Raw genomic sequence first — 11,822 nt, 5'->3', positions numbered from 1 at the left:
GGACTTCCTTGGGGCAGTTACATCTCACATCAGAAGGGACCCGTGTGATCCTCCAGTCTGAGGATCTCATGCAGGCCAGAGAATGGCCCCCCAGTAATTCCTAGAGCAGAACTTTGAATTCTGTTGGATTTCCTTCGAGTGGCTTTGGGAGACCCTACATAAACCAAGTAAAAATGCCCCCCGCTCTGGGGTGAAAGACAACCTGGATTCTTCCAGGCGATTTATTCATTGTTCAGCCACAGCTTTTTACCCACGCCACAAATAAACCACAAGTGAGGCAGGGGAATGGAAAACCCATGGGATTAAAAAAAAAAATTCACCGGGGGGGGAACCAGGATCTTTGTAAAATTGTTTTTCCAGGTTTTGGTGGATTTCTCCAGGGTTTTTTCTCCCCCTAACCCACCCCCGTATGTGGGTGTGGGAGGGGAAACCTGGATTAATTTCCTGTCAACTATGGAGGAAAAGACTCCAGGGTCTTTTACAAAGTGTTTTTCCAGGTTTTTGGAGTTCTCAGATGTTTTTTCTCCTGGGGGAGATGTGGAAAACTTGGTTAAAATTCCCCTGACCACAAAGAATTGAGGATTTTTCCCCCCTACGTAGGTTAAGGCCCCGTGCCCCATTCCCTCCCCCTCTGAGCCAGCCAGACCCCACCTTGGGGCCAGATCAGAGCCAGCGCCCCCTAGAGGGGGAAGGCCCCGTGCCCCATTCTCCCCCTCCCCTGCCAAAAGAAGCTCTGCAAGCGTTTATAGCAAGAACTGGCACAGACGTTTTATTAGAATAGTTTGCTCCTCAAATAAATAGGAGGAGTTGTGGATAAATACTCAGCGCCAGATGCAGCATCCCACTGAATCCTCAGTGCTCCCTTGAATACGCCCATTCCCACTGCCCCACCGCTCCCTTGTTTCTTTTGTTGCCGTATAAACAGGGTATTTAGGTAGGGCCTACATAAACAGACCTAGGGGGTTGGTCCCTGGGACAAATCATGTGGCAGGTAGTTCCACAGGTTAACCACCCCTCACTCTCCTCTGCTGAATTCCCCATGCCCCTGGGTCAAAACGTGGTCGTGCAAATGGTTACCCAGCTCTCAGCCCCTCACTGGGCTCCTGGGTCAAATCATGTGGTGGGGGTAGTGCCACAGCTTAACCACTGGCCATTCTCCCCTGTGCCAAATCATGTGGCAGGTAGTTCCACATCTTCCCCCCCACACCCCCTCTGGCTAAATTATCTGGTCCTCTGTATCAAATCATGTGGCAGGTAGTTCTACAGATTAACCACAGCTCATCCTCCTGTTAAGCTCTCCAGGCCTCTGGGTCAAATCATGTGGTTGGTAGTTCCACATGTAAACTAGAGCCCTTTGTCCCCTGCTAAAGTCTCCGGACCTCTGGGTCAAATCATCTGGCAAGTAGTTCCACATCTTCCCCCCCACACCCTCTCTGGCTAAATTATCTGGTCCTCTGTATCAAATCATGTGGCAGGTAGTTCTACAGATTAACCACAGCTCATCCTCCTGTTAAGCTCTCCAGGCCTCTGGGTCAAATCATGTGGTTGGTAGTTCCACATGTAAACTAGAGCCCTTTGTCCCCTGCTAAAGTCTCCGGACCTCTGGGTCAAATCATCTGGCAAGTAGTTCCACATCTTCCCCCCCACACCCCCTCTGGCTAAATTATCTGGTCCTCTGTATCAAATCATGTGGCAGGTAGTTCCACAGGTTAGCTGTAGCTCATCCCCTCCCCATGTCCAACTTCAAGGCCCTGGCTCGACTCAGGGGGAAGCTGCATCTTCACGGCAGTGCGGGCGGGCATGTAGGAGAGTAGCGAAGCGCAGGCCCGAGGCAACGGTGAGGGGCTGGTGGGAAGGACGGCGGAGGGGGGGCGGTGTCCGTCTCACTCCTTAAGAGCCAGCTTCTTGTTCCTGGCCCATCGCCTCCAGCAGTAGCCCCATGGGCGTCCTCTTCAGCCCAATGCTCTCGATCTTGTTCTCGATTTTATTCTTGAGGTTCCGGAGGCGAACGGAGGCGTGGATGAGAATCACTGCAAGTGGTGGGGGGGGGAGGAAGCGAGAAAATGGGGGGGGGGCTGAAAGCATCCCCTTCGCTTGCTAAGAACTGCCCCAGTCCCCGCAACCCAGGTCTTGCGACACAGCAAAGCAGCAAGTTGCTACTCCCTGCCGCCGCTCGCATACGTGGATGTGGCTGTCAGAATGCACCTGCCATGCCGCAGCGTTTGCATGCAGGGCGTGTTTGCAGGCAATCTCCCACAGCCAAAGCAGCACCAGGGCGGGGACGGCACGCGTGGATGCTGCGGCGAGAATGCATGCGCCATGCCCCCGCCCACTGGCAAAAGGATGCAGCAGCATGGGGGTCTGCATCGGTGGACATGCATCGAACATGCAACCAGTCGCTGCAACCGATGCAACAGGGCGGTGATGGCCCGCCTGGCTCTTGCAGCGAAAACACAGGGGCCTGCTGCACGCAGAGATGGTGCAGCTCGTACGGAGCAGCCCACGCTCCACCGGCATGCACAGCGGGAATGCATCTAACATGCACCTGCCCCACGCTTGCAGCACGGCCCCGCATGGGCGGATGCTGCAGCGGCCGTGGCACGAAGATGCAACTGCCCGCAGCAGGGAGGCTGCAGGAATGGCCCTGCCGGCCGCCCGTGAGAACGACTAGGAAATGCAACTGCCCTCCAGGGTGGGGGCTGCATGCATGGATCTGCCCGCAAGGAAGCAACAGCCGTGCACCCCCTTGTCCTCCCCCCGGCCAGTATGCAGCATGTGACCCACGGATCTGACTCCCCCCAGCCCATACACTGTGTTCACCCCCTGCCTGCCCCACTCACCCCCATCAATACCCCTGTTCCACTTCCCCCATCAACCCCACCCCCCGATCTCCCCTACCCCATGCGTCCCCACCCCCAAATTCCACCCCAGGTAACCTGGCCCTCTTCCTCTGTTCCACCCCGCCCCATAGCATTCCCTAGGCCCTACTTAACCTGACCCCATAGATTCCACACCCCCATCAGCCCTGCCTCAACCCCTCACCCTACCGCCCATCCCTCCCCCTCCCACTCACTGGAGATGGGCAGGGCGACTGTCAGCAGGAAGACCTCCGAGCCCCCCAAGAGAGACACCAGGCCATAGGCGCTGCCCAGCACGGCCAGGAGGCTGGCGCCGGGGTAGCTGCGCCGGAAGCGCCGAATCGGGGCTTTGTTCTCGGCCGCCCAGACGAAGGCGACGAAGATGAGGGTCACGGCGGAGCCGGAGAGCAGGGTGTGCAGGGGCCGGAAGTACCTGCGGGGACAGGGCAGAGTGAGAACCCAGGAGTCCGGGCACCCACATTTTGCATTGACCCCCCGGGAGCACGCGCCCCCCCTTGCATAGAGCCCCCCACCGCTTGTATCGACTCCCTGGGGAGCAGGCATGGGCCCCCCCTTGCACTGACCCCCCGCACATTGCACGGACCCCCGCCGGCGCTCACCCCCCCCCCGAGCAGGCACAGCCCCCCACCCCTTGCACTGACCCCCCTGAACATTGCACGGACCCCCACCCCTTGCACTGACCCGCCCGCACATTGCACAGCCCCCACACCTTGCACTGACCCCCCCGCACATTGCACGGACCCCCGCCGGCGCTCACCCCCCCCCCGTGCAGGCACAGCCCCCACCCCTTTCACTGAGCCCCCCGCACATTGCACGGCCCCCCCACCCCTTGCACCGCCCCCCCCCGCGCACTGCACGGCCCCCACCCCTTGCACTGACCCCCCCCGCAGTTTGCACGCCCCCCCTTGCACTGACCCCCCCCGCACATTGCACGCCCCCCCTTGCACTGACCCCCCCCCGCACATTGCACGGCCCCCCCCCGCACATTGCACGCCCCCCCTTGCACTGACCCCCCCGCACAGTGCACGCCCCCCCTTGCACTGACCCCCCCCCGCACATTGCACGGCCCCCCCCCCGCACATTGCACGGCCCCCCTTGCACTGACCCCCCCGCACATTGCACGGCCCCCCGCCTGCGCTCACCCCCCCAGCAGCAGCGCCAGCCCCAGGCCCAGCCCGTAGTTGCTCTGGTAGTAGAGCAGGTTGTTGAGGACCCGGTTCCTCCAGCGCTGCGGGTCGCGCGGGTCCGGGGCCGCCAGGCGCGCGGGGCCCAGCAGGAAATCGTCCAGCGCCCGCAGCGGGGGCGGCCGCACCTCGGACATCTTCAGCGCCCGGCCGCCGACTACAGCCCCCGGCATGCACCGCGCCGCCCCGCCCGCCCGCCGCCCGGGGCCGCCTGGGAAATGGAGTCCTGGAGGGGACGGGGCTGGTAGCCAGGACTCCTGGGTTCTCTCCCGGCTCTGGGAGGGGAGTGGGGTCTAGTGGTTAAAGTGGGGGAGGGGGGCCTGGGAGCCAGGACTCCTGGGTTCTCTCCCCGGCTCCAGGAGGGGAGTGGGGTCTAGTGGTTAAAGTGGGGGAGTGGGGGCTGGGAGCCAGGACTCCTGGGTTCTCTCCCCGGCTCAGGAGGGGAGTGGGGTCTAGTGGTTAAAGTGGGGGAGGGGGGCCTGGGAGCCAGGACTCCTGGGTTCTCTCCCCGGCTCCAGGAGGGGAGTGGGGTCTAGTGGTTAAAGTGGGGGAGTGGGGGCTGGGAGCCAGGACTCCTGGGTTCTCTCCCCGGCTCAGGAGGGGAGTGGGGTCTAGTGGTTAAAGTGGGGGCGGGGGGCCTGGAAGCCAGGACTCCTGGGTTCTCTCCCCGGCTCCGGGAGGGGAGTGGGGTCTAGTGGTTAGAGTGGGGGGGCTGGAAGCCAGGACTCCTGGGTTCTTTCCCCGGCCCCCAGAAGTGGTTGCATCTGTTGCTGCTGCCCCATACTTGTGTGGGTCCCTGCTGCCCCCTGCTGGTGGGGATCCCTGCCCTGGGTGCGGGGTGTGTCCAGGATGTGGGGGGGGGTGTTGACTAAACAGGTGATTGTGCCAGGTTGTTGGTTGTGGGTGTGGGGGCCAATACATGGGGGTGCTGTGGGTGGGGGGGCAGGGCATAGGGGTGCTGTAGAATTGGGGTTGCGGGTGGGGGGGCAGTGCAGGGGGCGCTGTGGGTGTGGGGTGCGGGTGGGGGGGCAGGGCATAGGGGTGCTGTAGGATTGGGGTTGCGGGTGGGGGGGCAGTGCAGGGGGCGCTGTGGGTGGGGGGTTGTGCTGGGCGTGGGGGAGGTCCTGCAGGAGAGGTTGGCAGTGTTGGGGGGCCGCCCCCCAGCGCTCTGGAGCAAGGCAGCGCAGCATGACCCGCGGAGGAGTTGTGCGCCAGCTTGCCAGGCAGATCCAGCAGGCCGCAGCCAGGAGCAAGGGAGCGAAACAGGTCGCAAAGAGGAGGAAGGGAGCCTGGTTCGCTGCCCCCCAACCCCACCCCACCCCAAGCGAGAGAAGGACACAGGTTGCTGAGCGGACGAGTCGGCCACTCTCCAGAGACAGGCCCGGTGGAGGAGGAGGGGAACGAGGGAACGAGGCAGGCCCTGTGGAGGAGGAGGGGAGCGAGGGAACGAGACAGGCCCGGTGGAGGAGGTGGAGGAGGGGAATGAGGGAACGAGGCAGGCCCGGTGGAGGAGGAGGAGGAGGGGAACGAGGGAACGAGACAGGCCCGGTGGAGGAGGTGGAGGAGGGGAATGAGGGAACGAGGCAGGCCCGGTGGAGGAAGAGGAGGAGGGGAACGAGGGAACGAGACAGGCCCGGTGGAGGAAGAGGAGGAGGGGAACGAGACAGGCCCGGTGGAGGAGGAGGGGAGCGAGGGAACGAGACAGGCCCGGTGGAGGAGGTGGAGGAGGGGAACGAGGGAACGAGACAGGCCCGGTGGAGGAGGAGGAGGAGGGGAACGAGGGAACGAGACAGGCCTGGTGGAGGAGGTGGAGGAGGGGAACGAGGGAACGAGGCAGGCCCGGTGGAGGAGGAGGGGAACGAGGGAACGAGACAGGCCCGGTGGAGGAGGAGGGGAACGAGGGAACGAGGCAGGCCCGGTGGAGGAGGGGAACGAGGGAACGAGTCAGGCCCGGTGGAGGAAGAGGAGGAGGGGAACGAGGGAATGAGACAGGCCCGGTGGAGGAGGTGGAGGAGGGGAGCGAGGGAACGAGGCAGGCCCGGTGGAGGAGGGGAGCGAGGGAACGAGACAGGCCCGGTGGAGGAGGTGGAGGAGGGGAACGAGGGAACGAGACAGGCCCGGTGGAGGAGCAGTACCGGAGGGGGGGCCGCACGGATCCACGGGCCCGGCTCTCACCCGGCTCTGGTACTGCCCCGGGGGGGGGGGGGCGACCCCTTCAGTGCACCAGCCCCCCCTTGGGCTCACACTCTCCCTGGAGGGAGCCCCTTGGTTTCTCTGACCCCTGGGACCAACCCTCAGTGCCGCCCCCTCACGCCATGAGCTCCCCGCAGTGAGGCCCCCCCCCGGAGGGAGACCCCCCCCGAAAGGGAGCCCCCCCCCCAGCTTCCTGAATCTGGAGTGACTCTCCCTGTGTGAATGCAGGAGGCTTTATTCAGTGATCGGAATAAGTGTTACCAGCTGGAGCATAAAGGGGCTGGGGGGGGGGGAATCTCTGGTCGTTTATTGCTGGGTGGGAAGTTTGGGGGGCAGTGGGGGGGCTCAGGGCCCCCCGCAGAGCCCCCTAAACCCCCTCACTGCCCCCAAACCTCCCACTGTGCCGGACAGAGCCCCCCCAACCCGTCCAGGGCTCCCCACAGGGCCCCTGAACCTCCTCACTGCCCCCAAACCTCCCACTGTGCCGGACAGAGCCCCCCAAACCCTCCAGGGCTCCTCCCAGGGCCCCAGAACCCCCTTACTGCCCCCAAACCTCCCACTGTGCCGGACAGAGCCCCCCCAACCCGTCCAGGGCTCCCTGCAGAGCCCCTGAACCCCCTCACTGCCCCAAAACCTCCCACTGTGCCAGACAGAGCCCCCCCAACCCGTCCAGGGCTCCCCACAGGGCCCCTGAACCTCCTCACTGCCCTCAAACCTCCCACTGTGCCAGACAGAGCCCCCCAAACCCTCCAGGGCTCCTCCCAGGGCCCCAGAACCCCCTTACTGCCCCCAAACCTCCCACCGTGCCGGACAGAGCTCCCCAAACCCTCCAGGGCTCCCTGCAGAGCCCCTGAACCCCCTCACTGCCCCCAAACCTCCCACCGTGCCGGACAGAGCCCCCCAAACCCTCCAGGGCTCCCTGCAGAGCCCCTGAACCCCCTCACTGCCCCCAAACCTCCCACTGAGCCGGACAGAGCCCCCAAACCCTCCAGGGCTCCCCACAGGGCCCCCCCAGCGCCCCAAACTCCCCCTAGCCAGCATCAGGGCTGTGGAGCAGCAGGGAGGTGGTCTCCTAGCAACAGCCAATGGGAGGCGAGGATGCAGCTGGATCGGGGCGAGGGGGGCAGGCGGCTGCTGGGCCCTTTTGAGCCACAATTGGTGGAGGCGGTCCCCCCCCCTCCACAGCCCTGACACCCCCCCAGGCTCGGGGGGGGCTGGCTGGAGGGGACCCCAATGCCTGACCCCCCCCCAAGGCTGAGAAAGGGGGTTGGCTGGACAGAGGGGACCCCAATACCTGCCTCCCCCTCACACACTCCTCCCTCCGTCTCTCAGGCTCACCTCCCATCAGGGCCCTCTTTGGGGCTGATGGCAGAGGGACCCGCCTCCCCTCCTCAGCACGGCGCCCCCCAGCGCCCGGCCCTGACCGCCAGGGGAGAGCGCCCCCCTGCCTGGCCCCCCCAACCCGCTCCCCGCAGCACAGCCCCCCCCAGTGCCCGGCCCCGACTGCCAAGGGAGAGCGCCCCCTACTGAGCCCCCCGACCCACAGCACGGCGCACCCCCAGCATCCCGCCCCGATTGCAAAGGGAGAGCGCCCCCTACTGAGCCCCCCGACCCACAGCACGGCGCCCCCCACCCCGATTGCCCTGGGAAAACACCCTGTACTGAGCCCCCCAACCCGCTCCCCACAGCAGAGCCTCCCCACCAGTGCCTGGCCCCAAACGCTAAGGGAGAGCTGTCACGGAGTGTGGGGGAGTCCGGCCCTGCACCCCTCTTCCTGGGACTCACAGTGACTCTCAGCCAGCCAGTAAAACAGAAGGTTTATTGAACAACAGGAACACAGGATACAGCCCAGCTTGTGTTCAGAGCCAGGACCCCTCAATCTGGCCTTTCGGGGGGGTTCAGGGTGCTGGGATCCCAGCCTAGGATCCCCTGAAAACCCACCTCCCAGTTCCCCAACCGAAGACTGACTCAACCCTTCCCCTCCGCCCCTTTTCTTTGTCCAGCTCCTGGGCAGAGGTGTCACCTCCCCTCCCCCAGGCCTAGCTCATGTTACCGCTGAATACCTGCATCTCACCTAAAATCCTCCCTGCTCTCCCATCCCCCACACAGACAGCCCCTGCTCCACCACACCTCTCCCCCCTCCGAGACTGAACTGAGCGGGGTCACTCTGCCCAGTGACCCGGGGAAGTTCGGGGCCCCCTCTCCGGGACAGCGCATCCGCTATCAGGTTGGCACTTCCCTTCACATGGACCACGTCCATGTCATAGTCCTGCAGGAGCAGGCTCCACCTCAGGAGCTTGGCGTTGGCTCCTTTCATCTGGTGCAGCCAGGTCAGGGGAGAGTGGTCGGTGCACACGGTGAAGTGGCGCCCAAAGAGATATGGCTCCAGTTTCTTCAGGGCCCACACCATGGCCAGGCATTCCTTCTCGATGGCCGCGTAGTTCTGCTCCCGGGGTAGCAACTTCTTGCTCAGGTACACGATGGGGTGTCTCTCCCCCTCTTCATCCTCCTGCATCAACACCGCCCCCAGCCCCGTATCTGAGGCGTCGGTAAACACCATAAAGGGCTGGTCAAAGTTTGGGTTTGCCAGAACTGGGCCTTTGAGCAGAGCCTCTTTCAGCGCCTGGAGAGCCTGCTGGCACTGCTCGGTCCAGACCACCTTGTCTGGCTTCCCCTCCTTGCACAGCTCAGTGATGGGGGCGGCTATGGCGCTAAAGTGGGGCACGAACCTCCGATAGTACCCCGCCATCCCGATAAAGGCCTGGACCTGCTTTTTGGTCTGGGGAGCGGGCCAGTCTCTGATCGCCTCCACCTTGGCTGGTTCCGGCTTTAGGCAGCCGCTCCCCACCCGATGGCCCAGGTAAGATACTTCCGCCATCCCCACCTTGCACTTCTCAGCCTTTACGGTCAGTCCAGCCTCCCGGAGTCGGTCCAGCACTCGTCTAACCTGGGACACGTGGTCCTCCCAGGTCTGGCTGAAGACGCAGATGTTGTCAATATACGCCACGGCAAAACTCTCCATCCCCCTCAGTAGCTGATCCACCAGGCGCTGGAAGGTGGCCGGCGCTCCCTTGAGGCCGAAGGGCAGGGTCAAAAACTCATGGCGCCCCAGAGGGGTGATAAAGGCCGATTTCAGCCTGGCATCTGCGTCCAGCGGCACTTGCCAGTAGCCCTTTGTAAGATCCATGGTGGTGAGGTACCGAGCGCCTCCCAGCTTGTCCAGGAGCTCGTCAGGCCTTGGCATGGGGTAGGCATCAGATACGGTGATGGCATTAAGCTTTCGATAGTCCACGCAGAACCGGATCGACCCGTCCTTCTTGGGGACCAGCACCACTGGGGAGGCCCAGGGGCTGGCAGACGGCTGGATCACCCCCAAGGCCAGCATGTCCCTGACCTCTCTTTCTAGGTCTTGGGCAGTTTTCCCGGTGACCCGAAAAGGGGAGCATCGTATAGGTGGATGTGACCCGGTCTCCACCCGGTGGACAGTCAAATTAGTGCGCCCAGGCTGGTTGGAAAACAACGGTCGGTACAGTTGCAGCACCCCTCTGATCTCAGCCTGCTGGGCCGGGGTCAGCTGATCTGAGAGGGGAATCGCCTCCAGGGGGGAACCAGCCTTTGTCCCTGGGAATAGATCCACTAAAGGGTCATCCCCCGGCTCCTCCCAATGTCCACACACGGCCAACACCATATTCCCCCAGTCATAATATGGCTTCATCATATTCACGTGGTACACCCGGCGGTGGTGCGCCCGGTTCGACAGCTCCACCACATAGTTTACCTCATTTAGCTGCTTGACAACCTTGAAGGGCCCTTCCCAGGCAGCCTGGAGTTTGTTTTTCCTCATGGGGATGAAAAGCATCACCTGATCCCCAGTGGCGAAGGCGCGGGCCCGCGCCGTGCGGTCGTACCAGACCTCCTGCTTCCTCTGGGCTCGGGCCAGATTCTCCCTGCTATCCCCTGCCCGATGGTCCACAAACTCATCGGCCAGCCGGCCTGCGTGCTGCGGGTTCTCCGGCTTGTGGTCCATCAACCACAGCCTCAGGTCGGGTGGGCACTGCGCATACAGGTGCTCCAGTACGAATAGGTCAAGCAGGTCCTCTCTAGTTTGGGCCCCAGCCGTCCACTTGCGGGCATATCCCTGCGCCCGGTTGACCAGTTGGAGGTATGTGACCTCCCGGGTCTTATGTTGACTCCGGAACCTCTTCCGGTACATCTCCGGGGTCAGCCCAAACTCGCGGAGCAGGGCCTCTTTGAACAGGTTGTAGTCCCGCGCCTCCGCCCCTCTCATTCGGCTGTACACCTCCACGGCGGTGGAGTCCAGTAAGGGGGTGAGGCACCGGATCCTGTCTGCGGGGTCCACCTCGTGCAGCTCGCAGGCATTCTCAAAGGCCGTCAGGAAGGTGTCTATGTCCTCCCCCTCCTTACGCGGGGCCAGGAAGTTCTTATCAAAGCTCTTTGTAGGCTTGGGCCCCCCCTCACTCACCGCAGCCGGGGCCTTACTGTTGTTCAGCTGGGCCAGTTCCAGCTCATGTTTACGTTGCTTCTCCTTCTCCCTCTCCTCGTGTTCGTGTTGCTTCTCCTTCTCCTCCCGCTCCTGCTGGCGCTGGGTCTCCTCGTGTTTACGCTGGTTCTCCTTCTCCTCCCGCTCCTGTCTCAGGTCTTGCCTCCTTAACTCGAGCGCCTCCCTGTCATATTCCAGCCGCCTCCGCTCCAGGGACAGGGAGCTCCGCCGGGACGATCCCCTGCTGGCCACTGAGCCCTCGGTAGTCGCTGGGCTCCCCCTCCCCCTACGCCTAGGGGTGGGGGGTCTCGGGACGCCCTCAGCGGCCGGCTGACCACTCCCAGCGGGGACAGACACTGGTGCCTGCGCTGCATCTGCCGGGCTGCTTCCCTCAGAGACCGGGACCGGTTCATTGACGCGGTCTCTCTCCTCCAGCCGGGCAATCAGCTGGGCCTTGGTGAGCTTCCCACAGCGCAGCCCCCTCTGCTTGCACAGCTCCACCAGCTCGCACTTGCGCTGCTGGGCATACATCTTCCTGCTGGCCGCTCGCAGGCCGGGGTGCTCGCCGCTCCCCACGGGTTCCAGGGGGACCCCTAGTGTGCCAGGCCTTGAGGTCACCCCCTCTCTGCCAGGGTCAAGCTGCAGACTCCTCCGCCCCTGGGATCACTCGCTGTGATCCCCCGGGGGACCCTGTTACTGCAAAGTCCTTCTCTCTGGCCACACTCGCCCAGGGGTGAATCGCCCCTTCGTTTTACTGCTCCCCAGTCACTTACTGCAGGAAGCGCCGTCCACGGGGTGCAGTCGATCCCACCGCTGCCACCAGTTGTCACGGAGTATGGGGGAGTCTGGCCCTGCACCCCTCTTCCTGGGACTCACAGTGACTCTCAGCCAGCCAGTAAAACAGAAGGTTTATTGAACAACAGGAACACAGGATACAGCCCAGCTTGTGTTCAGAGCCAGGACCCCTCAATCTGGCCTTTCTGGGGGGTTCAGGGTGCTTGGATCCCAGCCTAGGATCCCCTGAAAACCCACCTCCCAGCTCCCAAACCGAAGACTGACTCAACC

The 11,822-nt window shown here is 63.4% G+C and overlaps 1 protein-coding gene across 1 annotated transcript; it reads right to left on the bottom strand.

Moving 5' to 3' along the window:
- Window positions 1–1,465: 1,465 nt before the first annotated feature.
- LOC123349883 (PRA1 family protein 2-like) lies at window positions 1,466–4,215 on the bottom strand. Its single transcript, XM_044988153.1, has 3 exons — window positions 4,022–4,215; window positions 3,074–3,291; window positions 1,466–2,030 (listed from the first exon to the last, which is right to left on the bottom strand). Exons 1-3 carry the CDS (start codon window positions 4,198–4,200, stop codon window positions 1,891–1,893), a joined length of 537 nt encoding a protein of 178 aa, XP_044844088.1. The 5' UTR covers window positions 4,201–4,215; the 3' UTR covers window positions 1,466–1,890.
- Between the last annotated feature and the right edge of the window lie 7,607 nt (window positions 4,216–11,822).

The sequence above is a fragment of the Mauremys mutica genome, chromosome 15 (genome assembly GCF_020497125.1).
Source record: "Mauremys mutica isolate MM-2020 ecotype Southern chromosome 15, ASM2049712v1, whole genome shotgun sequence".
In the NCBI taxonomy this organism is placed as follows: Eukaryota; Metazoa; Chordata; order Testudines; family Geoemydidae; genus Mauremys; species Mauremys mutica.
This window is presented reverse-complemented; position numbering and strand designations above follow the sequence as displayed.

Bases quoted from the DNA above. Each gene is read 5' to 3' on its own strand.
- LOC123349883 (XM_044988153.1), bottom strand. From the start codon at position 4,200: ATGTCCGAGGTGCGGCCGCCCCCGCTGCGGGCGCTGGACGATTTCCTG. The intron at 3,292-4,021 runs GTGAGCGCAGGC...CTGTCCCCGCAG, and splicing joins CTGGCGCTGCTGCTGGGGGG to GTACTTCCGGCCCCTGCACA. The intron at 2,031-3,073 runs GTGAGTGGGAGG...CACCACTTGCAG, and splicing joins AGTCGCCCTGCCCATCTCCA to TGATTCTCATCCACGCCTCC.